This window comes from Taurulus bubalis (assembly GCF_910589615.1).
Source record: "Taurulus bubalis genome assembly, chromosome: 7".
Taxonomy (NCBI): domain Eukaryota; kingdom Metazoa; phylum Chordata; class Actinopteri; order Perciformes; family Cottidae; genus Taurulus; species Taurulus bubalis.
The window spans coordinates 12406646-12433494 of record NC_136595.1 but is presented as its reverse complement, the minus strand read 5'-3'; the positions used below and the strand labels follow the sequence as shown (position 1 = coordinate 12433494).

The 26849-nt window shown below is 40.8% G+C and overlaps 2 protein-coding genes across 2 annotated transcripts; both read right to left on the bottom strand.

Annotated features, from left to right (window-relative positions):
* Positions 1 to 218: 218 nt before the first annotated feature.
* Positions 219 to 17411, bottom strand: alg6 (ALG6 alpha-1,3-glucosyltransferase). Its single transcript, XM_079221152.1, has 14 exons — positions 17280 to 17411; positions 16882 to 16966; positions 16429 to 16518; positions 16138 to 16226; positions 15285 to 15367; positions 14637 to 14701; positions 13733 to 13918; positions 11308 to 11443; positions 8336 to 8421; positions 6735 to 6819; positions 6382 to 6452; positions 5087 to 5155; positions 3341 to 3533; positions 219 to 1165 (listed from the first exon to the last, which is right to left on the bottom strand). The coding sequence occupies exons 1-14, from the start codon at positions 17359 to 17361 to the stop codon at positions 968 to 970; spliced, it is 1518 nt and encodes a 505-aa protein (XP_079077278.1). The 5' UTR covers positions 17362 to 17411; the 3' UTR covers positions 219 to 967.
* Positions 17412 to 23475: 6064 nt separating this feature from the next.
* foxd3 (forkhead box D3) lies at positions 23476 to 25234 on the bottom strand. Its single transcript, XM_079221494.1, has one exon. It carries the CDS (start codon positions 25073 to 25075, stop codon positions 23894 to 23896), a length of 1182 nt encoding a protein of 393 aa, XP_079077620.1. The 5' UTR covers positions 25076 to 25234; the 3' UTR covers positions 23476 to 23893.
* Between the last annotated feature and the right edge of the window lie 1615 nt (positions 25235 to 26849).

Here is a 26849-nt window from a genome sequence, read left to right as displayed (position 1 = left end):
CAGGGCCCTTGTAGTATCTAGGACTTGTAATGAATATTTAATGATGTTGAGTAAAAGCTTAGAAAGATATAATTTCTGTCCAATTATTGGCTCTGTCTCTGCCAGACTGTTAGGGGTGATTTAGCGGACTACTTGGTAAATGTAGACAGTTTATATGAAGCTGCTCAAAATTAAATCATTTTAACAATGTGGCATTAAAACTGGTGTTCACTTTAAAGTCATCGAGGAATTTTATTTATTTTCACAAAAACAAGGATTGTACAAAAGAACTTCCAATGCTGGATACAAAAATATACAGTAGAAAACTGTAAAAAAAATGTTCACATGAATTATGATCAAGACCCATACGGTATGTGTTTTAATCACACAATACCAAGAGTAGGTACCGAGGGTGGCCAAAATAACATGAACACCCTAGAATATCATTAAGTCTAGCACCACCACAAACTATGGATTTAAAAGAACCACAAAATGAAATCAACACCTCTCCCCGTGGTCTTAACCATAACTAAACCTTTCAACAGGTGTTCTTGTTCTTATTATTGTAGCCCCCCCCTAGCTTTAGCATACAGACACAGAGCTATCTGAGGTCATATGTGAAGGCTGCACACGGCTTGTCTATTTGTACTTGTTTGATTAGCCAGCAATAGTGTGGTTTGAAAAGTTAAGTATCAATGGTCCAACCTCAAATTTTGATTGAGATTTGGTAAAAGAAGCGACTGATTTCATTAATTAATTTGGTCCATACTGCAGAATTATCTCTATCTGTTCCTTTTTTTATGTCCTCGGAGTTGCCATTCTGTACAATAAGGAATGTTGCCAATTAATGTTCTTTTGAATACGAGTGAAAGTCTTTATGTACATTAAGAGCAGACGTAACCCACGGTGTAACACTGGCTTCCCTGAAGCAATATGAGCTAAAGCAAAAATGTGCTGGGCATATCACTGCCTTTAGTGAGTGCCTTTATCAGTTGGTCTTCTTCTGGCTCTTTCTGCTCGGCGGCTCGCTGAACTGGACAATATTAAAATATATAAATGTTCCCAAGAAGTGCACGAAAGCAGTAGAAGACACCAACACAGGAAACAAGTCCGGGAGATGTGGTGGAGGAACCAGAGCGACAGTCACGATGCTCAGACCAGCCATGGCTGCGACGCTGATGTAGAACTGCAACACAGACGGACAGAGTGGTCACATGGATACAAGATCAGATCGTGCGAGTTCATAATAAAACACGAAAAGACTAGCTGTGCTCAAGTGCAACTTTAGAGAGACTAAACATTAGATTGACAAAAAGATGTCGACTTGTGTGGATTTTTAAAAGATGTGGAGGTGCAGAGAGGGTCTAATACAAGTTGCATTATGTCAAGCAAAGGATCCAGCATTCCTTAAGTTTGACCTTTTCTAGGGAATACAATTTAGGACATTGCAGCCTCTGTAAATTGCAGAGATTTCCCCTTTAACATAGACAACTCTTTGCAGAATCGCTTATTTTGTGATGACTGAATTTATATTCCAAACCAGAAACTGCTCCTCATAAAAACAATGAAAGGACAGGTCACCTGAGGCCAAGAACAAGCTGTTAGCTTACCCCTCAATTTTAAGTGTAAATGTAATATCAAACCAATGAATTTATTAATTTGACAGAGCTCTCAAATGACATTGCATATGTATCACTGGATGATTTACAGCAAATTGGACATTTGAGAGTTGCTTCAAAGTATCACACTGCAGAATAGCAGATTTGTATTGAGGCCCACAAATCTACTTTTTGCCTTTTTACAGAGTTGCAAACAGAACTGCTGGTGTGAATTCATTCATTCATTCATGTGTCTAGTTGGGCTTTATGAGCCAGAGATAAGTCGGCGAGTAAGATGCAGGAAACACCTCGGGTCCACACCCGCCCCGCCACACCAAACCCATGAAACCTTATCGCCAACATCGGGGCTCGCTATTTATGCTGCTTGTGTAAATAAATATATCTAGGCAAACCTGTGTTAATGACACGCGCTATAAAAAGACACGTTCTCTTAATCTCTGACACCCTACCGGACGGAGCCCCTGTCGCTAAGGGGCTGGCAGTGAAGCCACTTCAGACGCTGTGGAAACTTAAATAAGTGATAAATAATTCTTCGCGACTTTCATCCCCGGACAGCTTACACAACTTACAGCGGCACATGATATTTATTTATACAGTTGGGTATATCTTCTCACACGATTGCAATTTAGGTCTTGTGCCTCTTTCAAAGTACAGGCCATCTGGGATCCTAAAATCAGCCCCTGTCTTATTACAAACGCATCAGCTGTGCATCCTCCTCCAACCATGTACGAGAGCAGAGAGGAACTATTAACTTAATCAAGCAGAAATATCTCCACCGTTTCCATTAAGTCTGAGCCAGAAGAAAAAGGAAACCATGCTTTAAACTTAAAGCTTATGTGTGTAGGATTAGAAGATTTGGGATTCTGGCGACTCCTAGTGGTAATGTCAAAAAGACCCTGTTGTAGAGGGAAACTCATGCCAACTGACCTGCTAACAATGAGATGAATATGATGAAGACATAGATTACACCAATTTTTAACCTCAGGGCATTAGAATAATTTTAAAGATGCTATAATCAAAGAGATATCTGGTGCATAGTAGCTTTAAAATGACTCCTATGTGCTGCTTACGTTGTTGAAAAAAAAAAGATGAAGACCTACAATACTGCCCTCCCCATCTGTGTTAATAGGTGTTAAGTAATCTGCGTGACCTTTATTTTATTGGCAGCCAATTAGAGCTGCAACCACTGAGATAAATTACTGCCTCCTGTACAAATCTTTGGGATTCCAGACCTCAACCTCTGCAGCTTGACCTACAAAATGTATCAAATATAAACCACGAAATCACATGTATGCTTAGTTAATGTACTCTTTGCCCCCAATAAGACAATATTGTTTTGACTTGAGCATGACTGGGGACACAGTCTTTGGTGAAACTTGTGATTTTTGTCTATGACTCACTTAAATTTAGCAGTTGTAGTAGTTAGCATGTCTCTTCATGCATTATAACTTTGTTTTTGCCGATTTGCTTGTCAAAAGGCATCTATAGATCAAAACAAGGGTAGATCTGAAAAGAACTGATCAAGAATGTTTTGTAGATATGCTGGTCCTATATAAGCATTACAAATAAGTATATTTCAATAAGTAGCAAACCCTAAATACATGTTTAAATGTAGAAGTTAAAAAATTATACTGAAATGGTTAAATGTAGGATTAACCTCTTGATTTACTAAACCAAATGTAGCTTGGTTGTTGTAACACAGTTGTCTTTGAGTGTTAGTTGTTGTACAGCAGTCCACTGACCTTCCATCTCACAATCCGGGCCAGGTCCAGTTTGGGCAGGCAGAAAAGCAGCTTGTGGTAGTTTCCCAGTCTCAACTCATCCTCTGAACAGGTCTCCAGTGCAGACAGTAGATAGATGCTGAAGAAGAGAAAGGCCAGCGAGGTCACGACATAGGGCACCAGCAGACCGTCCTTCAGAAACAGAGGCAGCATGCTGCACAGAGGGACAAGAACAATAGTGCATTTAATTTTTAGAAATCAGGCATTTTTGCAGATGTCAATGTCTGCTGTTATGTACAATAACCAGACCCATGTTTAATGACTAAAAGATAGCAGGGGATGTGTTTTCATATCATTTATACATGTCCAGCAGTAAGTACTTATGTTTAGTATAAAGTTTGCTGAGAAAAGGGCAACAGTAAGCCACTGAGCTTCTAACCAGCAGGCCTGCACAAGCAGTCAGTCCCCTGGGGAGAGATAGCTCTGACATTCATGCGAAGCTTATCTTAGTTTAGCAGAGGGGCACGGACAAGAACAACAGTTGACTCATAGTAAATCGCACATCACCCAAGCTTGTTAAAACCCATCCACTCACAAAGCAACCACTCATTCAATTTTTACTCAAACTAAAAAAAAAAACTCCATTCAGCAGATAAACAACAACAATTTGGAAATACATACTTTGTCAATTTAAAAACAGACTGGCTGCATTCTGTCCTCTTAAAATTGCTATGGTTGAGCATCCATTCAGTCAATTTTGCGAACAAAAGATGCATTTCTTTAAGTAGAGTCTGTAGAAGATGCAGATAAATGTGAAAGAACACGTCAGACTGTACTGAAAAGCAGCTACAGAATGACCTCCTGTCCCTACACAGCGCACACTTAGACAGCAGGCATGCAGACTATGCCACGTAATCCCCAGATATCCTTATACTAAACCACACGCACAACAATTAGTGCTGCCGGAAGAATTTAACAACAGCTGGTGAAAGTTAGACCGAGCATTTGCAGCACTACTCGTCTTTTCCATTCATGGTCCTCAGCTCAACCCACATCGAAGAGCCTTTTATCTTTTTAGTGTCTCATTTGATAGTTAACTGTGGTGAGAAATAAAGAGAGATGCTGCATTCAAACGCTGCCCACCTTAGCACCAACTTAGACTTCCCCCCCCAACATTAGACATTAAAAGCATCTGGTCATACCAGACCAAGTGGGGCTTAACCTCTGATAACCTTGACTTTTGGGTTGTAAATCGATAATTCTGTAATTTCTTCTTTCCAGTTATATATTTGTGTGCTTTAAATACAACATGAACGGTCTGCCTTCTACAGTACTTTTGATTTGCTTTAATGTTTCTGCACTTTTTATGTTCACCAATAGCAAAAGATAACTGAAATGTTGAATGATTAAACAATGGGATACAATTTATTAATAACTAATAATTAAAGGCATATGTTATGGTTTCCAAATTCTTCCAGTCTTAATGCTAAGCTAACTATCTGCTAGGTATGACTTCTTGATTGAGGATTACGTCATAAAAAAACAAACATATAAATTACATAAAACATCCCCAGTGACTAACTCAAGGTAAATACTCAATGTGTTCCCTACATGACAACAGCACCAAAATGTTTTCATGAGCATGAATCCCAAACCTCAAAACTATTTAGCTTATGCACTGAAAAGCTACAGTAAATTACCTCCCATATAAAGAATCCCATCTTCTACCTGTGTTTAGTTACAGTGGGCTTTCTTCCCCAGTCTCACCTGAATGTCGAGGCCTGCAGGAACCAAACAGCCATCAGGGGGAGGTCATTCAGCAGGAGGCAGACAGGCCTTGAAAACATCAAAGTTTGACATACTCACTGTTAAACACACTCTGCAGTAAGCACCGTTGAATATCATTTTTGCATTAAGACAGGGAGTGAGGCCATGTTAGGTCGCAGCTGGATGTGAACAGATATCATGCATGTATAATATTACAGAAACTGATTCGATAGGACACCCACAACAATCAATTATTGACAGTCTCTCACAAGGCAGTCAAGGGTTTTCTAACAATATTATCTGACATCCTTATGTGCTTTTTACTGCAACTGCCCTGGCACGAATACATACACATTCAACTAATATTTGAACGGTATCATTGAAGACGTGAAAATGTTTTGCAAAGAAGCTCAAATTATGACTTCATGGCATGTGTATATGTTTTTGTTTACTGCAGGCCTGTTGTTAGTAGAACCTGGTTGCCTGCGTCATTGCTAGCCAGCGCTAGCTGTACACGGCTCCGAGGGGGGCACTTTCCACTGGTCCCAGAGCCCATAATTACAGCCAGTGCTCTTTGGCGATCCTGTTACAGCCCAATAATTGATCCTTCACAAACAATGCCCAGAGCTGCTGCCTGCCATTCTTTTCTAATCCCTGGACATGCATTACTGATTGATTCAGGCGGACAGATGGGAGATATAAGTCAATAGTTAATAAAGCAACAATCTACCCTAATCTAGATTAATAGATGAGCCCAGATCTAGGAACCATTCCCCTGCTGTCAGATCTTTGCCAGGCTTCACTTTGTACCTACACAGCTTTATATATATGGAGGTGAATGGTAATGAATTACACTTTATGCTTTATATTTCATGCTGACATTTGCAAGTCCTGCATTTAGTCATATCATGACAATGGAAGCTGGCAAGGCTGCTTTTGTGTCTGTGTGGCACAGAGTATGATGACAGAGGTGAATAAGCCCTCAGTTAGCAAGTCTGTACCTAAATAGATTGTTCATCTGCAGAGAGAGGAGCACACCAGAAGGATGATGTCACTTTTACAGAGTGTGCACATATTGAACTCATTAACAATCTGCAGGACATAAACTGTGATCTGAAGAGGGGGAACGGGCAAATGGCTCCTCTGTGAGCAGAAATCAAATCTGTACTCATGAATATTTTAAGGTATTGCTACAAGATATAAAAAGTAACACTGTTTGTTACCATCACTGGCGTTGCATGTGGAGAAATCACAGTGGGAGACAAAAACTCAAGAAGTAATACCTCTGTACTTACAGGGCAGCCAAGAGGATGGACTTCTCGTGAACTTGATAGGAGAAGAGGAAAAACGCCAGAGATGAATTTGCCTAAAAGGGAGAACAACTACTGTTGAACAATAATACTGGACAGCATACTTTTTATTAAAGGCAGTGAAGGAAAAATTATAAAGTATGAATGGATGCATCAATAATGCTCACATTGTACTTATTTTATATTATTTTAGACAATGGTGAAATGCAGAACGTTTCCAGATTAAAGTAATTAAATGACAGAGTGATTGGTGAAAAGAACAGGCCTTCTCTCTCTGTAGAGGGAGGGTCTGTACTTCCAGCTTGTTTTTGCTCTGACATCAGTTAGATGCTACTAACCAAGGCCAGTTTGAACTGCCAGAAGGTGGGCTTTGTCAAAAGTCTGATGCAGGATGGTAGGACTGCCAGGAGAGTGCAGGCCAAACTGCAAAACAATAAAATTACAATTAATTAATTAAGATTATCTCACATGAGCACACTTAAATACATACAAATCCTCCGTGAGAGATGCAGCAGGAAAAAACTATACAGCAGTAGACAGGTCCTAGTATCCAATCAAATTGGAGTCCATATGAAAATGTGCATTTGCACATAAATCCAGGTTTAAACATATTGAACAACTTCCTGCTACGTCATGTAAAAACGGATTATGATGAACTGAATAGCAGTTCACTCTCTACTTTGAAAATGAATCAATCTGGCAGTCAGTGGCATTATATAATCTGAGGCAAACAAAAAGCCAAACCAAAATCTTACTATGGATCCATCTTGCTGTGTTTATAAAAAAAAAAAATTTTAGACACCCCCTTCTAAGCAAACTAAGACCTCTGCTATGTGGGAAATGACCAAATACTGGCCCCTTCTTAGGGTTACAGGCATTAGTTTAACCCTTCAATTGTCACCTGCTCGGGGTGGAGGCACCGGAAGAGAGTGACTATGTGTCAGTGTGGATGTGAATGTGCTGAGAGGTGGAGCAGCGAGTTAGTTCAAGGCGTGAGGGCAACAATGTGTTTGTACTACGACACAGAAAGACAGAGACAATAAAACGCTGTAGATAGACAGAGATAGTGATGGTGGCAGCTAGATAGCAGTAAAGGAACAGTAAGTGGGTATTTAGTGGGTATGACAGCGAGTGTGTTAGGTGTATGTGTGCATGTTATGTTTAGAGCAGGGTTTTGCGGTCCGGAAGGACATGGATCCCTTTTCACAGCTGATTCATTCTATGTACACAGTATGCCCACACCAGAGCATTTAGCCAATCCACTCCCCGTGCCAAAAAGACAAGAGTGTTTTTCAATTGTTTGAAATGCGCTACAGTCAAAGAAGTCCAACTTGATCCCCAGACTTAGCAGTCTGGCAGAAACGTGTCCATGCTGCGACCATAGGACTCCTAAATTTAGCGTGCTGGGTTATTTAAGCAGGCTCCACCATGACACAACTGTTTTCTCATCATTAACGGACAGGCTCTCAGCTTTTAGTCAAAATAACTTATCCAAACCCTTCTTGGGATGCTCTAAGAGTAGTTGGCAGAGACAATCTAGTTGAATGTCATGAGTGTCTCTCCTGATAGCATGATTAATTTGTCTTTCACACACTTTATCATTTAATAAAGCACATAATCCATAACATTCCTTAAACAAAATCAGATTGATTCACTCTGCTTCTATCTCCGTTTATAAAACATGTTTCCATCTCATCTTGTCACCACATCTCCAAAGACAGCTGTGACTTCATGATCAGAAGTTCCCCTCACGATGTTTTGTTAAGCGATGATTTAATTTCCACCCAGCTGGATCACAGTTTTCATTCCCTTGGGCGAGCACTGCTTTCCCAGAAAATGAAATGAGCAAAAACAAGAGCCGGAGGAAGAATAGATACAAAAGAGAGAAGGAAAAGATGGAGGAAAAAGTGAAACCTTGCTAAATCGAAAGAGGGAGTACCTGAGGTAGATCTGGGAGTCATTGGACAGAATGGTTTTGATCTTTATCAGAATGTTCAAGCTGCACCATGTGTTGGCCACCTTATCCTGTTCTCACACACACACACACACACACACACACACCTTGGTTAAATGAGAAATGATGTCACTCAAAAACATTATAAAATTCAAGACGTCTTCTTGCCTGTATATAAAAAAGAAATAGTCAGAGTTTCACGTGAAGAGAAAGCACATAAGTGCCATTGCTGAGAATAATTATTTCCTCATTAAAAGTGCAATAAAAAAAAAAAAAAACATTCCCCGAAGCATTCCAGAGGGACATTTGTACTTAATCCTCCGTCATAAATTTTCACCCGTCAGACAAACATGGGACGTATTTGCAAATTTGGTGACCCAAGGTCAAATGTCAAACCAGAGGAGTTTCTACATAACCAGCAAATAGAAACCAACCACTGACTATACTGGGACATATATAATGTTGACATGTTAGACAATTCTCTATGTAATTTAATGAATTAGCTTCTCTTTTTACCATTTGACGACAGTAATTTGCTGAAAACAAGGGCTGCAACTAACAATTTTCATTCTCAAATAATCTGCCAATTATTCCCACAGTGATGTCTTTGAATTACTTGTTTTGTCTGACCAACAGTCCAAACCTACGGATTGAATTTACAAAGATATACAACAATGAAAAGCACATTTGGCAAGCTGAATATAAGGAGTATTTGTTTAAATAACCTGTAAATCAGATGTGAATAATATGGAAGACATGTTACAGCCTTAATGCCAGGCTTAAACATACTTGTGATTTATAAGAGATGAGGAGGGCGTTGCTGTGAGATTCAGTTGATTTAACTGCTTAAGCAGTTGTGCAGGGATCAGATGATATTGAGGGCCAGGCCGCCACTGTGCATCATGATATCACACGTCACAGCCACAGCGTGCGTAGATTAGCTTTATGATTCCACTGTGAATGGTTTGAGTGTGTGGCCCTGTCTACAAAAACTATTCCTGGCCTCCTCCCGCTCTTCTGTGCTACAGCTGCTCACAGCACAGCTGTGTGGATCTTAAGGCAGCCTGGTCAGCAGCACTGGGCCGTCCAGAGTTGTGTTGTCTCGGCCCCATCCCAGTCTCTTTCCTCTTTGCCTCCCTGCTCCAAATAACCGCCGCGGGAATGTTCCTGAACGCCGCCGGAGGGCAACACATGAACGGTGGGGGGGCGAGAGCAGTGCGGCTCCTTCACCTATAAGCTAGCCTGGAATTTCACAGGGAGAAGCATTTGGTGCCATTTTTGTGAGCAGGCAGCAACGTGAGACGCCAGAATGCAGCTCAGTGGGTAAACTTACAACTGCTCCTGCCCTGAAGCTACCGCGACCACTAGTCAGCGGCCCACTGCTTTCCCACCACCCCACCTCACCCCTTGTCCAAAGCACCTGCTTACGTGCACAATAATCACAATTAGTCCAGGACGACTCGACCCGGCAGCCTCTCGTGCTGTCGTCACAGGGGAGTTTAGTGTCTCTCACACCCTGTGTATTATGTTTGTATCATTTCGTTGAACAAATAATGCCACAGCGCATGCTGCCATCTGCTCCCCTGGTAGAATTTTCAATTACTTCTCACATCCGTGACACCTTGTGGTGGGTGCCACCTCGGGGACCAGGACAAGAGGAGGGATACGGGGTTTCAGAAATGAGAGCCGCAAACTTTGGCCCCTGAGCTGTCAGTCACACATGCAAGCACAGAAATACACACCGTTACTTGACCACTGCTCCTGCCATGACAGCTCTTCACACGGCTAGTTGAATCTTTTCACTGTTCAGTAAATCTCTTCCTTTTTTTTTAATTAACATCATATTTCTTCTCTCTAAGAGGCAACGACTGACCGACCACAGCATACAAATGTATGTGTGCGTGCTATGAAACAGTATATCATACTTACATGCTTTCCAAAGATATTTGGCATTAGGCAACAGTTGTCAGATGTGCTCTGATACGTCTTTAAATGTAGCGTTTGCCCCACTCTTCAGTCCAAAAGGCTAGAACACGGCTCTGCTATGAAGTGCTGAAAACACCCAGGCCATAAATTATTTAGATTTATCTATATCCTACTGCTGTACGTCCTGAACCCCAACACCTCCTCCCAGAGATAGAGTGAAACTGATCTCCTGACCTTTCACCATTTTATTCCACTGTTTTCTTTGATCCTGCAGGGTATCCATTTCCCACCGGCTAAGCAGTGCAGGGTGGAGGGAGTTCACCACGCTGAGAGTATTCTGGAGCAGTGTGTACGGCATGAGGAGTGCCACATTGCTTGTGTTTGACTTTCATTCACTGGTCAAAGCCTTGTGCTGTCAATTGTTCAAATTGAAAAAGGGCTTTATCTTCTTTGAGAAATGTCACTTCCTAGAAAACTTCCAAGCCATCACCAAGACATCCCATAATATCAAACAGCCTTTCTCTCTTAAACAGGATTACAATTTAGAATGATCCCTCACTGTGTTATGTCTTGAAACAACATCACCTTTCAACAGAAATTATATTGACTTGAAGCCCGTAGATACCACGTCACAGGAGTCTGATTCACACTGTTACTTACACAATATACTGATATCGAAAGGAGCTAATTAATCACAAACTGGTCGATTGAAGGATCCAAAAATGTGAGATACGGTCACAGGACGCAGGAAACTTGCATGTGACCCGTATGAATCATCTAATCTCCAGGCCATGCTGGTGTTACATCAGGTAGCCAATATATTGCACTATACTGATGTATCAGGAGATGCTACCTTATTCCTCCCGTTTCTTTAAATTACACTTTGAGATTGTGAGTAGCTAATCTTAGACGCTTGCATGACAAGAGTACAAATGCTTTTTTTTGATAAGACTAAGAGTCTAAAAGACAAGATCGAGCTTCTCAGATGAGGTTCTTAGAACTAACTTTCCAATCAAGAAAATCTACTGTACCTCAAACAGGCCACGAGCCACAGGAAAGATCCGCCTGACCACCTGCATGGCGTGACCGGGACCAGACAGGAAGGGCAGCCAGCAGAGGGCAAATGTCACCAACACTGTTAAAGCAATTCTCACCAACAGGAAAAGCCTACATGCAGAGGGTCACAAAGTGCAGTAGGTACATATATAGCATCAATAATGACGAAATAGGTCAATGTAATAATACAAAAAAATACAAACATTGACATTAACCAGAAGCTTACATTTATCTTCGTATATTAAAATAATGTGTACATTCTGTCTGCAAGTCCTAAATTTGGGATTTGACCCTTGTGTTGAGGAATGCAGTGAAAGCCATGCATCAGCTGGAAGTATTCAGTGTGGGTCAGACTATCTTGTCAGCTGTAACTGTGAAGCTGCTGGTTAAGTTGCACATGCAGCATAGCTGAGGAGTTTGGGCAAGGCGAGAGTGTCATCTGGACATATCTCCCCAGCCTTTCTAATCCAGCTCTCCATTTGCTACTAAATGCCCTTGGTACATTGTTACTAGATAAACAGACACTGGACACACTAGTAACAGCCTCCAATCTGATTACCTCAGTCATTCTGTGGCTCTCCTGAGGACACGGCTCGCTTATAGACTGACATTACGTATCTGCTTTGAGCACTCACCTGACACTTGCAGAGTGAAAAAACAATATAACGAAACAATGACATGGTTGAATAATTATGCCTTCTCAGACACAAAAAATAATCCTGAGAATAATAACCTATGCCAGTGGCTGCTTTATTGAGACACAAGTTATGATCTTAACTAATAGAGTATATTATACGTTGACGTTTGACTGTATCCTAATTTCTTTTCTTTCAAGAAGGCAGTAGATGAAAATGACAAATCCATTTTGCTGTTTTGTAGTTCTCACATGATTCATTCTTTGGTCACACTTTATCGTCTGTGAACTGTGGCTTAAACTTTGACTCTTTGACTTCTGCAGCTACGAGGGTTCGCGGAAAGACTGAGGAGCAGCTAACATAATAAAAAATAAATAATTGACATGCTGATTTCATGATAGTCATTATCAAGAGTGTGCGAAAACCCGTTGGAGGAGAGACAACAAAAAGCTAAACGTAAAAAGATAAAATACACTCACCTAAAGAATTATTAGGAACACCATGCTAATACTGTGTTTGACCCCCATTCGCCTTCAGAACTGCCTTAATTCTACGTGGCATTGATTCAACAAGGTGCTGAAAGCATTCTTTAGAAATGTTGGCCCATATTGATAGGATAGCATTGATGGAGATTTGTGGGATGCACATCCAGGGCACGAAGTTCCCGTTCCACCACATCCCAAAGATGCTCTATTGGGTTGAGATCTGGTGACTGTAGGGGCCATTTTAGTACAGTGAACTCATTGTCATGTTCAAGAAACCAATTAGAAATGATTCGAGCTTTGTGACATGGTGCATTATCCTGCTGGAAGTAGCCATCAGAGGATGGGTACATGGTGGTCATCAAGGGATGGACATGGTCAGAAACAATGCTCAGGTAGGCCGTGGCATTTAAACGATGCCCAATTGGCACTAAGGGGCCTAAAGTGTGCCAAGAAAACATCCCCCACACCATTACACCACCACCACCACCAGCCTGCACAGTGGTAACAAGGCATGATGGATCCATGTTCTCATTCTGTTTACGCCAAATTCTGACTCTACCATCTGAATGTCTCCACAAAAATCGAGACTCATCAGACCAGGCAACATTTTTCCAGTCTTCAACTGTCCAATTTTGGTGAGCTCTTGCAAATTGTAGCCTCTTTTTCCTATTTGTAGTGAAGATGAGTGGTACCCGGTGGGGTCTTCTGCTGTTGTAGCCCATCCGCCTCAAGGTTGTGCGTGTTGTGGCTTCACAAACGCTTTGCTGCATACCTCGATTGTAACGAGTGGTTATTTCAGTCAAAGTTGCTCTTCTATCAGCTTAAATCAGTCGGCCCATTCTCCTCTGACCTCGAGCATCAACAAGGCATTTTCGCCCACAGGACTGCCGCATACTGGATGTTTTTCCCTTTTCACACCATTCTTTGTAAACCCTAGAAATGGTTGTGCGTGAAAATCCCAGTAACTGAGCAGATTGTGAAATACTCAGACCGGCCCGTCTGGCACCAACAACCATGCTACGCTCAAAATTGCTTAAATCACCTTTCTTTCCCATTCTGACATTCAGTTTGGAGTTCAGGAGATTGTCTTGACCAGGACCACACCCCTAAATGCATTGAAGCAACTGCCATGTGATTGGTTGATTAGATAATTGCATTAATGAGAAATTGAACAGGTGTTCCTAATAATCCTTTAGGTGAGTGTAGTTGAAACATGCAGTTTCGGCCACTTCAAGTGATAGCAGTGAATGATAAAACACAAGACAAACAAAACGACTCACCCTCGCCCCATCAGGCCCAGTTTGACACTCTTCCCCAGCAGGTAGCAGAAGAAAGGCAGAGCATGGTACAGCTCCATCTGTTTGTAGTTGAGAGCCAGACAAAAGGCCACAGAGCCCAACGCATCCCAGCCCAGCCCCAGAGCCAGAACCCCCCACAGGGTAAAGCCCAGACTCACTCCATTGTACCTGATTCGGTAAAGGTCAATGTTGTGGTAAAGGGGTCTCCAGGTCAAGACAAGTGGAGGTAAACAGCTCAGTGTGCTGGTATGGGACCAGTACCTTAGAGACAGAGCTGATCCAGGGCCAGTTCAGTTCAGATGCTCATTTACTCATCAACTCTTATATTGTTGTGTTTAATTGTGTCTTTTTCTAATTGTTTTAAAACGCTATCATGACAGGACACTGCATACATGAAATACAATAACTGTATCTCATGTCAGCTAATGCTTCTTTCCATTTAATCTTTAATAAAGGAGTGATTCTATAAAGAAAATCAGCTTATATAATACAAAATATAAAATGGATATGATATCATATAAATGGGAAGCAATATCTAATGTAGTTGTGGGGCAAAATGTCCAAACATTAGCTTTAAATTGGCAATTCAAAAGACCCTCATTTGGTGGTCTAAAATAATAAAATACCAGTTATCAAGTTACCTAAAATATTTTGAATCCTTAAAAAATAAAACATTGTCAATCAATACAACATAAAGAGCTACAAAACAATGAGAAAATATATGATATATATTATTAACTTGATATACTACTCCTTCTTATTAGGATTGGGACTTTAAAACCAAGATTTGCAACTTTGAAAAGGAAGTCATCAAAGCAAATAACAATAATGATATCCCATAATACAGTGAATAAATAGTATAAATGCACCTGTACATAAAGGATACTGGAAATGTCCATAGTCAATGAGAATTAGGCCAGGGTAAAGAAGGAAGCAGAACACAGTGGACACCTGGAGAAAAGGAGCATGTATTAGGTGTAGAAGGTAAACATAACTAAAATCTAACTACAGTCCAGTAAAGATTATACAATGATGCATTAAATTTTATGTTTCACACATTTGAATTATCTGATAACATATGCAGACTTTATTGCATGACAAACCTCAAAATAACAAACATCAATGTATAAAATGCCTGTCACACACTGTACACTGAGCAAAAGGCAATGCATGCTGGGATAGCCTGTTCTAGTGCCGCCTGTTTACAGACAAAGCTGGCACATGTATTTGGATTTTGGACTTCTCTTCCCACAACCACCCGGGATTCTAAGAACACTTTACACTACCGATCTTGTAATAAAATATGACAAAGATGCCTCTTAATTGATTGTACTGTAAATGTATTCATACATCCATAACTTGGAAAAAGTAATGGCATCATATTTTATTGCAATAATGACTCAATTTGGATGACCGGCCCTGTAATCAGTTTTAATAAGGGTGGGTTCTCCACACTAAGAGACAAATGTGGCTCATTGGGTCTTTAGCTGAAAAAAACAATTAGATGTCATGTCATGTTAGGCAAGTGTGTTACCTTCTTTTTAGAGGAGCCATCAGTCAGATAAAAACAGTATAAAACCACAGCAGGGATGAATATCATCAAATCTGCCACCAGAACTGAAAAAGAAAGAACAACCATAGTATATTATATCTAAGTTGTAGGTAACAGGGTTCCAACACATTTTCCATTTCAAAATTCCAAAAATATGTAGATTTTTCAAACCATATTTGACATCAAAACATTTGCTGTCTCCCTCATGTTTAAGATGTTGGACAATTTTACATAAAGTTTGCATCTATCTTTTTGCATCTATCATTTAGAATCCTTCGCCAACCAGTCTTTATATTTGGGATCATCAGAAAGCTTGCATTTATCGAATGTGGTCGTTCGGTCCAGGGGCCGATGCAGAAATTTGGACGACGTTCTACTGTCAAACATCTTTTCCTTGGGGCTGAGCTGTTTTGCAGAATGTGACGTACAGGCGTAGAGGCAGCTCTGCGGAGGTGTGTGCGTTCAGTCGCAAGCCATACTTCTGGCATTGCTTTTCTAAGTCACTAAGCACACTCTGGCCCGTGCTTTCTCACACGGTGGTGAACATTTTGGCTGTGCTGGCTGCCTGCTCCAAACTCCATGAAAAGCACTCATTTTATGTGATCAATTTATTTTTTGGTAATTCTGATTCCTATATTTCAGAAAACAGAATATGGAACTATAATTTGAACACACAAGGTTTTTTTTCTCCCAAACTCATCCAGACCTGGAAATGACTAACAATCTAATTCCATACCATTCTAATTTGCATATGAACCCTGAAGTAAGTAAATTAGTCTTGAGTTTGAGGTAGATCATGGAAACTGTTCAATGCATTTTCTCATGGTTACTGTACCTGTAGCTCTCATGAATAACTTGTGCGCTGGACTTTCATAACCTCTGGATTTGTGAAGCTCCACCCATTCAGGGTTTATCGACTTGGCTCTGCAGGAATATATAGTAAAAAAAATAAAAATCCTAGAAATTATAGCATTCTAAAAAATAACGCCTAAAATGCCAAGCACGCGTTTGTATAGACAGTAGAATAGAATGCAGTAGAAACTGACATATGGAAACTTTTTTTAACATTCATGCAGTGCAGCAGAGTCCTATATTATATAATCTCTAAATAACAAAAATGACTTACACGTAGGCACAGATCAGGCTGTGGTAGGCAGTCAGAGGTGGGTAGTCAAGACCCCAGTAGTTCAAGTCATTCTCAGTAGTGTTGACGTACCTGGAAAAGTATACATATTGTTGTTTATCTATATCTGAAACTGTGTAAGTATCAGACAAATAGGAGGGAGGACAAATGGAGGGTGCAGCCATTGATGTAATGTAGAGGTCCTGGATTCCTCATTGATCCTTTTAATGTTTTTATGGTGCACACTTATACAAATCTCTTTCGGGCACCTGCAAAGAGTATATGAGCCCTTTTGGGGCGTTGACAGTGACTGGAAATAATTGTAATAATGGGACTTAAAAAGATCCAGAACATCACCCAAAAAGTAACCAAATATAAGCTGAAACTGCTTGTTCTGTATATAAAAGTAATGCTTTCTCAAACTTGCTCCCCTGAGTAAACAAACGTCAGACTGACCATTCCTGGAGAGGAAGGTTGTACGTCACTTCTTGCCAGTGCCTTTGAGCTTCATAGTCGCCAAACATGGGAGGTTTGCCCGCCCCTGGAGAAAAATCATTCCGCTGTTAGTCTGATGAATGGGAAACTACACCAATGATTGACGGCACGTAAACACATAAACACACACACACACACACACACACACACACACACACACACACACACACACACACACACACACACACACACACACAAGCCATTAGGTGCTAACCGCTAACAGCAACAAAACAACGTTCTGTCAATACTCGATAACATATTAAATGAGTAACACTGAGATAAACAGTGGTGTGGCGAAGAAGACCGCTGTGACTCTCTGAATGGTGCAGTGTGTTCACGGTAAACTGCACTCGTCCTACCTGAATATGCATTTAGGGAAACGCTCCATCTCACAACAACGCCGAGCAACACACAAATTGACACGAGACTCCACGTTTGCATTACTTCGACCGTTAAATTATCTTAAAGAGGAGAAAAAGCTAAAGAAATCTGTCTGCTTTTGGAATCTATATACATTTCCTGGTACGTCACCACCAAGACTTCGTAGCGCGTTTTCATTGGGCACTGGACGATGACGTAACCAGCTAGAGACATGAGGCGTTCAAGAACACCTAAAGAAAACGAAACGAATCTTTACTCAAGCCATCGCAGCATAAATGTTGGCTGGAATAGTTTTATCAAATGAGTTGTAACTGCAGCTATAGCAGATAGTTTAAGTCTTTTCTTAATGTTAAAGGTATGGTTATATCACTAGTGACTTTCAATATTCATTATCATTTATTGTTAGTAGTTGCTCCTTTGATATGAAAGTGTCAAAATGTCCAGCTACTATGAACGCAACATTGGTTAAAACGAGATTTATGACAAATTGATGGATATTGTGCATTATTAAAGGTCTATTTGTCCACTAATATCTCAATAACTCACAGCTGAGGTTGAATTCAGAGGTCATAACTTGAAGAAGTGTCTTTCATAAAGTAGTAAATGAGAATCTCTAATTATATAATAACAAGCTATGCTATTGATATAACACAGGCTGTGGAACAACATGTATAACTTATTAAATGACGAGTGAAATTCCCCTCTTTTCCAATCACTGTTAGTAAATTCCTCAATTTTTATACTAGGGTCATAAAGCTGGCCCATTTCTGTATGTCAATTTAATATAGGCCCAACAATAACCAATCTATATAACTACAATTTTCCGTTAGGCACAATTTGTATCATGTGTTTAGACATCTCTAAAATAAGAATATAAGTTATAATAATTGTAAATATATATATGTGAGTTATCTTTTAATTTCCAAATATTGTATCTAAATTAGGAATATTGAATGATTAATATTGAATATCAGCATAACAGAAGATTTTGTGAATCTTAAAGTTTTCTTTTTCTGTGAATTAGAAAACAACTTATTACAGTTATGGACAAATATTTTCTGGCAAGTTTTTAGCGAAATTAATGAATGACATATACAGTTGACTCTTATGGAAAGAATGCTTCAAAGTAGCTTAACTTTAATACAAAGAAAAGGCTCTCATTTCACTAATGCTCAACGAACGTTCAATTAGAAGAATTCCAGCTGTCTCATGTGTTATAGTGACCTTCTGTTTACAGCTCTGTGGTTAACCACTCAAAATGTATTTTATACATCTGTGTGTGTGTGTGTGTGTGTGTGTGTGTGTGTGTGTGTGTGTGTGTGTGTGTGTGTGTGTGTGTGTTTGGGGGGTGTGTGTGTGTGTGTGGGTGTGTGTGTGTGTGTGTGTGTGTATGTGTGTGTGTGTGGTTATACAATGCACGCCTCCCCCTGCCCTCCCTTCACAATGTAAATCTCAGCCATGGGGCATATTCTCCTCTGTGACCTTTACTTCTGTTGACTCCACCGTCTTTGCTCCCAAGGTGTTGGGATTTGTTGGGTGAGACATGTTCCTTGTGGTTCCGGCATCAATTATGCATAAATAATAATAACCTCGGACAACTGCTGATTTGCAATGACACTTTCATTACAACGGCAGCAGCCTATTACTCACTGGTACCCATTAGTTATTAATGCCTGGCCACGCCAGCTTTACTTTGTCATTTATTGCTTCATCTCTATGCCTTTTTAAATATTCAGCAACTGCTGTACCTACATTTACTGTCTGTGATCTCCGCCCAGAAGAAGGCTATAGCTTGTGGTGGAAGATGACCTAGTTATGATGGAGGCCAGGTCCTTGCTTGCCAATGTCATTGTAGTCTATCATATAAACAGTCAAGTTCGCTAAAGCAAGTCAGACATGATTTTTTTCTGCTATTTTGTCACATGTCAACATGAGAACAAATAAAGACCCATCATTCAAAACTTAATCTTCATTATATCATCATTGAATTGTTTGGTAATCCTATTATAAAATGCATTAACTGGTATTTCAGATATGTCTGAGGGTTTGTGTCAAAGCTACATGATGTGATCCAGTGTTAGCTTGTTCCCTCAAATAAAAATGTTATTACCTGGATGTTTACAATCCAGCTTGGGGTGAGTGAATTGGGACCCCTTCGCTACATAAAAGCTGGTGCTACATCTGCACATGGAGTTTTGACATGTGACAATGCAACATCGAGCAATTTATTGTCAAGAAACAAAACACTGATGCGGTTCAACTTGGCATGAGAGTGGAACTACTCAGACAAAATCAAATGTAACCGAGTGAAAGTTCATTCCTGAACTAAAGTTAATTTTAAAAAAAAATCCTCACTCATGTTGGCTTATAAATTAATATTGGAATGGATATTACAACATCTGTATTTCCATATCGACTGTGCAAACTCCATCTGTTGATAAATAATTTCATTTGATCAGGAGAGCTAACTTGTGGTCAAGTTGAATTTGGTCAACTAGATTTACATTGGTTAGTCACTCTGACATGCCACACTTCAGGTGGCATAAGCATTACATACAGAAACCATTGATTTGGTGTATGAGCAAAAAAAACAGATTCTTAAAATTATTATTGTTGCTGTTCAAGTTATTCCTCAACCAGCCATGCTCACGGTGATCTGATACCTCCATAGTTTGTGCAGGTGTTTGACTCCCAATTTGTATGGGTCTACTTCAGTGTTTAGATATAGCTAAGACACTACATACACACACACACACACACACATGATGAAGCACTCATGCTTTGCTATATTTTTTTAGCTTGAACGTAATCTGATCCGAGCCTTCAGGTGAATAATACAAGTTTAAATTGTAATGCGGCCTTGTCTTTTGATGAGATTTGGTCAAAGTATTTGTGAGAGAATGTTTGTGGGAAATGAAACACATTGAGACGTTAAGGCTGCATATGACTACAGCTACTTTAATGTGTTTGTACGAACAGCATTCATCTCTCTCTTTTTTTCAATTGGGTCAGGTGTACTAAAACACTGTCAAGTATGGATTCCATCACAATCAAGGAATGATTTGGAGTATAATCTTAAGAGAAAAGTTGATCTTTTCAGCAGCATGAACTTATTTTTCCTGAGATATGTGGGCCACAGAATGGAATCCTTTGGGAGGACACATTCATGTGCCTCTGGGTCACCAAATGAGTTTACTGAAAACATGTGTATTCTTGATACTCAAAACTCACCCATGCCCTTCATTTGAACACATGATGTAGGACCCGTGGCCTCTCATTATAACATAAATGCATATTAATAGGATTAATAGGATGAGCATTAAGAATCATAATGTAGGTGTTTTGATGACTGAGCATCTCTGGATGTATCTAACAAGGGAAATGTTAACTTTCTGCACTTAAGCCTGCACAAAAGTGTATTTACAGGTGTGCAAAACAAATAACGCCCACAACATCAACAAAAACCTCACTTTTTTGTTTCAATTTATCAAAAATACTTTTCCAAATGTGTTCATGATTTAAAGTCTAAATTAACTTGTCATGTTATTTTAATGTTTGCTAATTTATTAAAGCTCTGTTCACTTGTTGGTAAAACACACAATGTGGACTTTATTTATAAAAGGCTGTGGCTTGAGACTAATATAGACTGGCTGGTATAGAGCTGTGGGAACCAACAGTCCAGGCTTCTCTCCACCTGTGCACAAGCGCGTGCAACTGCATAGGTCACTATCGATGTGCGCGCGCTCCAGTTCGCCTGTTTGCTCTTCAAATTAGCGCATTCCTCCAATCATCAAATGCAATTGTTGTTGACATAATGTCGTGAAACATCAAGAACTGCGTTATTTTCGATACAACAATTCTTAACGGTTTAACAGCAACGAGCAGTATGCCTTAATGGATTTAAACCAACTGCAGCAAGGAAAACTAGTAAATACATATTTTGATATCTGCTCATCGCCTGTCACCATGTGTATTATTTTCAACACTGTTTCAGTTTAAGATTTTATTTGTATTTTCGTCCAATTGACGTCCAATTCACGTGGGGTCTGGTACGTTTCAACGTTTCCTCATCTGCCACTGAAACCCTGAATTCCTTAACGTCAACAATGTTTTTACTCAAAGATTAATACTACTTTAACCTACATCTGAATACCCATGCTATAAAGCATTGGGTATTTTGTGATTACTGGGGCATAAGGATACAAATATTTACTATGTCGTTTATCAACTATTGCCAATGAAAATTAACGATTGCACCAGATTTTAATGTATTCGTCCTCCTTAAAGTAAATTCTAATGTATATTCTAGCAGATTAATGAATGTATAATTGTACACAATCATAAATAAATACAAAAGAGTGATTGATTGTGTGGGAAGGTTTATGCTCCATGTTTTCAGGTCGCTTTGTCTTCCTAAACATTTATTTGATTCTTGATATCCACAATGTGACGCCAGGTGTCCCTGAACGCCCCCTAGTGGTTTGAATGTCCTCCGAGGTGATGTCAGCCTGCATGCTGCATCACCGACGCAGCATCACAGCACAGAGACATCACGCTGCAGTTTTACTTTGAGCAAAAGAGTTTTGCTGAAGGACCCTGCTTTGTGAACAATGGACCTGTTTCAACCACTAAATAAATCAAAAATAGATATGACATGTATACACGTGTTAACTACGCGCAGGTTTGCTGTTTAAATGCTTTAATGTTTTCTTTCGGAAATGATCTTTCTAATAGCTCTCTAAAAAGACACACATGGGGCTGCATTTGACAAACTCACATATCGCTTTTCCGCATATACTCGCTAAATATAAATTATATTGTGTGACTGCACCCTGAAAGTGACCTCTGGTGGTGCCTGCACGTCTCTTTCACAAACTCTTTGAACTGTCTCTCGGAGTGATGTGAATATTTAAGACCTTAGTTCCTTTGAGAAAAACATAGTGAGAGAAATCAAGAACGCATTACATTGTCTATTCCTTTTTTTCTTTGATATATTACGTGTTTTCATGTGAGGAAAACTCAACGAGGTAAAACCGGATTTGTTTGGGAATATAACGAATTCTCAAATGCTATAATAATATACTGTACAACTATGCTACAATGAATAATAATGATATGATGCTAATAATAATAGCCCAATAAAAATGAATGAAATGTCACAGTGACATTAGAGAAGTCGTTTGCATCATCAGCACCTTCTTCGGTGTCTGAAAGTGAATTGAAGCAGAGAGGCTCCTTTCTCTTTCTCATGGGGATCAGATAAATATAGCGCCTGTAACCCCACCGCACACACACACACGCACACACACACGCACGCACGCACGCACGCACACACATACACACACACAAACCATTTGCTGTTTACGTAGAAGTGATTAGCCAGACACAACTGAGAAGCTGTTACCTTTGTAGTAGCCAAGCCGCAGAATATAAAATGACACGAGCAGTGACGTAATGGTGAATTAAAAGGTGTCTCATGTGACCTCCAGTCAGAGATCATTATCAGGAAACAACCATAAATATAGTTTAAAAAACAATTACACTGTTTTATTATCTACCTCTAAATGTTCATATGTTTACACCGGTTTGTCTTCACAGCTAAAATATGATGTGAGATTTATATCAGCCTAGAAAAGTGTTGGTACCCTGAAGGTGTAAATGTCAGGACTCACTTTTAAATCATGATCACCCCTTCTGCACTTTCTCTACATTTAAAATATTTAAACATTCTTTCATCTTTTTTTTTAAACTTCGGCAACAATAATTGATAAATTAAAATAATAAAAATCTCGAAATAATGTTGCAATGCAAGGTAAATATATATCTAATTCTGAAAATGGTTAATATGGATGCCGGTTTAGCTGTAAAAACGCGATGGATTACAAATTACACATAAAAAGACCAAATTAAAATTCTGGACTTAAAACCCCGTGAAAATGAGATGATAATAATAAGTATTAAGCCTGGAAAGTACATTTAAGCACATAATATTCAAACAGTTTTATAAAGGCCGACATCTCAAATGTTAAATGTCCTTGTCTTTGACTTTCTTATGCCATTATAGCGTGAGAGGTTGTTTATATAAAATAATATTTGCAAGAATGCGTTTCTCAATAAATCTGTCATCAAACAATTTAGCAATGTTAATAAAGCAAATTGATTTAATTCTTTCTTAGATTTATTTACAAATAAATTCAGTTTACAACACAATATAGCTACATAGAATTACATATATTTGATATTTTTATTATTATAAACAGACTACTTTTCAGAGCTTTTTGAGTCGTATATGAAAAAGAAGAAACAAATGTGTACAGTTGAGCTTCCGATACAAAAAAGAAAATGTAAAATAATTATCACAGATCCCAAACTGGAACAAAGGAGAATAAAAGACAGGTAAATAGTTTCTTTTTTTTTGTGTTGTTGTTTGTTTTTTTTACAAATATTTACAAATATTACCTGTACAGAAAAATCTCCTTTTTCTTTTTTTCCCCTCATGGCTACACAGTCCAGTGTTTCCTATTGATTTGTGCTGCCCCCCATAATAATAACGTCTCTATATAAAAATAAGAGTTTATTTTCTCATATAAAGTCAATGTGACGGCCATTTGGCCGCCGCCGCCGCCGCTGAGGGTAAAACGTGTCCAGAAAGCATATTTGACGGCACACTGAGGAGCGGCGCGATAGCGGCGGAGCTCCGGCTCAGAGAGAGGGACTGCGCGCTCAGCAGGGCCGACTGGACGCTCACCGGAGGCCGCAGGAAAGCAGCGCCCGGTGACACCGAGGAGGCGCTGGAGACCCCGATGATGTTCTCTATACTGAAAGAGGGTCTGTTTGAAGGCTCCGATTTGATCATGGACGCTGTGCTCAGACTGTTGAGCTGCATCTGGAGACTCGGACTGAGCTGGGAGTTGAACGCTTTTCTGTTCAGCTCCGCCGAGGACAGGAGCGGGATGCCCGGGGGCAGCATGTGTCCTACCGGGGGCATGTACGGGTACTGCAAAGCCGCCGGGTGGGTATACGCAGGGTGGATCCCGTAGTGTCTCCCGTAGGGGCCCCCGAGGGTGTACGCACCGAAACTTTGCATCATGAGAGCAGTCTGGTCCCTGAGCAGGTCCGGCTGAACTCTCTTGAACCTTTTCCTCCTCCTGAGGAAGCTGCCGTTGTCGAACATGTCCTCCGAGGCCGGGTCCAGGGTCCAGTAGTTGCCCTTGCCGGGGTTGCCGGGCTCCCGGGGGATTTTCACAAAGCAGTCATTGAGGGACAAGTTGTGGCGGATGGAGTTTTGCCACGCCGGGAACTTCTCCCGGTAGTACGGGAAGCGGCTGCTGATGAACTCACAGATCCCGCTGAGGGTGAGCTTCTTCTGCGGGCTCTGGAGGATGGACATGGTGATGAGTGCGATGTAGGAGTAAGGCGGCTTTACCAGGCTGTTTTTGGGCTTCTGGATCCCGCCTCCCGTCGCGCTCTGGTCTTGACCCTCTCCCTTCCCGGTGCCCGTCTCTCCCTCCCCTGAGCTCTCGCAGCACGGACTCCCTCCGCCAGACCCCGTCTCCTCCTTCTCCACCTCGATCTCATCCTCCAGCTCCTCGTCGCCTGCTTCTCCCCGCAGGTCGTGCAGGATGCCTCCGGCCGGGCTGTCGCAGTCGCTGTCCACCCTCTCCATGCCCTCCTCGTCTCCCTCTCCCACCACGTCGATGTCCACGTCCTCCGCCGTGAGTACAGTTTGGCCGGACATGTCGCTGGCTCGGTCGCTGCCTCCAGACAGGGTCATCTCACGGCTTACTTCTACACTTTCTTTAAACAATTCTGGAGCCGAAACAGCCGAGCCGCCGGGTGTGATGGTCAGTGCGCGCGCGCACACACTGCTGGACTTCTTCTCACTCGCCCCCGTCAAGGGATCGGATGTCTCCAACAATCTGAACGCGATTGGACCGGCAGCCAGCCGGTCAAGTCAAAGACAACTTCAACTTCTAGAAATAATTCTCCACTCGGTAAGTGAGCAGGCCTGCTGTGATGTGAAGCGGCGGGGTCTTGCCTCGAAGTTGGTTGGAGATGTCCTGCGCGCCGACGTCCCTTCTCGGTGCGTATATTTCCTACAGGAACGGTGTTTGGAGAACCAAGTCGAGGTGACACATGCTGCTTTTAAAGGCCGGAGCTTTTAACAGGACTGTCTGATAGATTACTTTCCCCCCAGTATAAGATATACTATCAGCGCAGGACACGTGGTTTGGTGACGACACACGCCCCCTCTCCTCTCCTCCCCTCCCCTCCTGCCTCTCCTCTCTGTTAAACCATGCAAACTGGAGTTGTTTCATGGATTTGTCAACAATGGGACATCAGCAATGCTGCTTTCCGCTGCTTTCTGTGTTCGTCCGTCATAGACCATTTAACGGTGGCAGAGGAAGGAGGAGGAGGGGGAGAGAAAATTGGCCTCCATGATTGAAATATCTGATGCGCATTAACGTGGCGGCGCAATAACAACACGACCCGATATAACTTTGCGCAGGCAAACTGCTGAAAGCTGCAGAACGAAAACGACGACAGCTAAGTTCACGTGATCCTCCTTTAACTTATTGAAGGCCCTGCGTGTTGTTGTTGTTTTTATTGTGTCTGTTTTTTTTTTCTTCTTCTTCCTCACTTTATTTGAAACTATAGTTCCCGTGCATGATGATGTCGGACACGTTGTCAGTGCGTAAGGATTCCACATTTGTGCTTTGTGTATTTGGTGCATGCCTTGGTATTTCCGTGTAAATTCAAGCTGCGAATGCAAAGCATGAATTGAAATCTATTTATTCCCGCAGGATTAGCCGAAGGTGGGAAGAATATTGAGCAGCAGCGGCGGTCCAAGCAGCACCGGCGACTATGAATGGAGAGAATAAAGAATTCCCTTAAGAGTTTGGAAGAGGTGCTAACGACCCCAATCAGCGCGCGGTTTTACATTTGAAACAAGTAGGAAATGCGGGCAGCGGGAGAATGCAAAGAGAGCATTTATTCACGAGCTTGGAGGTGAGCGGTGGATGGGCTCGGGGAGGGGATGTCGGGGTTTCCTCCGCTGCGTGGGAACATTTGGGAGGAACAGGGAAAGATGTCGCACAACGTTCAAAGCGACTGAAGAAAATGTGCCGTCAATTTACAATGTAGGAATGAAAACTCGGATATTTTCAAAGATGCCACAAGCAATTGTATTAGCACGTTAATTAAACTATTTATAATAAACACCATTCAGCTATATGAGACAGAGCTTTAATTTAAACTTGTGAAATAAAGATTTGGTGTTAACGATTATTTCTCCGACACGAGCTAATTTAAAACACAATAAGACATAATGCATTTTAATTTAGGGAGCGTTATTATAATCGATATTATCATTATTATCACCATTGTTACATTTCAATAAATTACACACGTCACCTATTAATGACATGCTTATTAATTGCTTAACTCCCATGAAGAGAAGTCAATGTATCCGAACCAAAATCGCATTTTCGTGAATTTATTTCGCATTATACTTCGCTTTAAAATCCCACCCGTGTTATTTTGTTGTA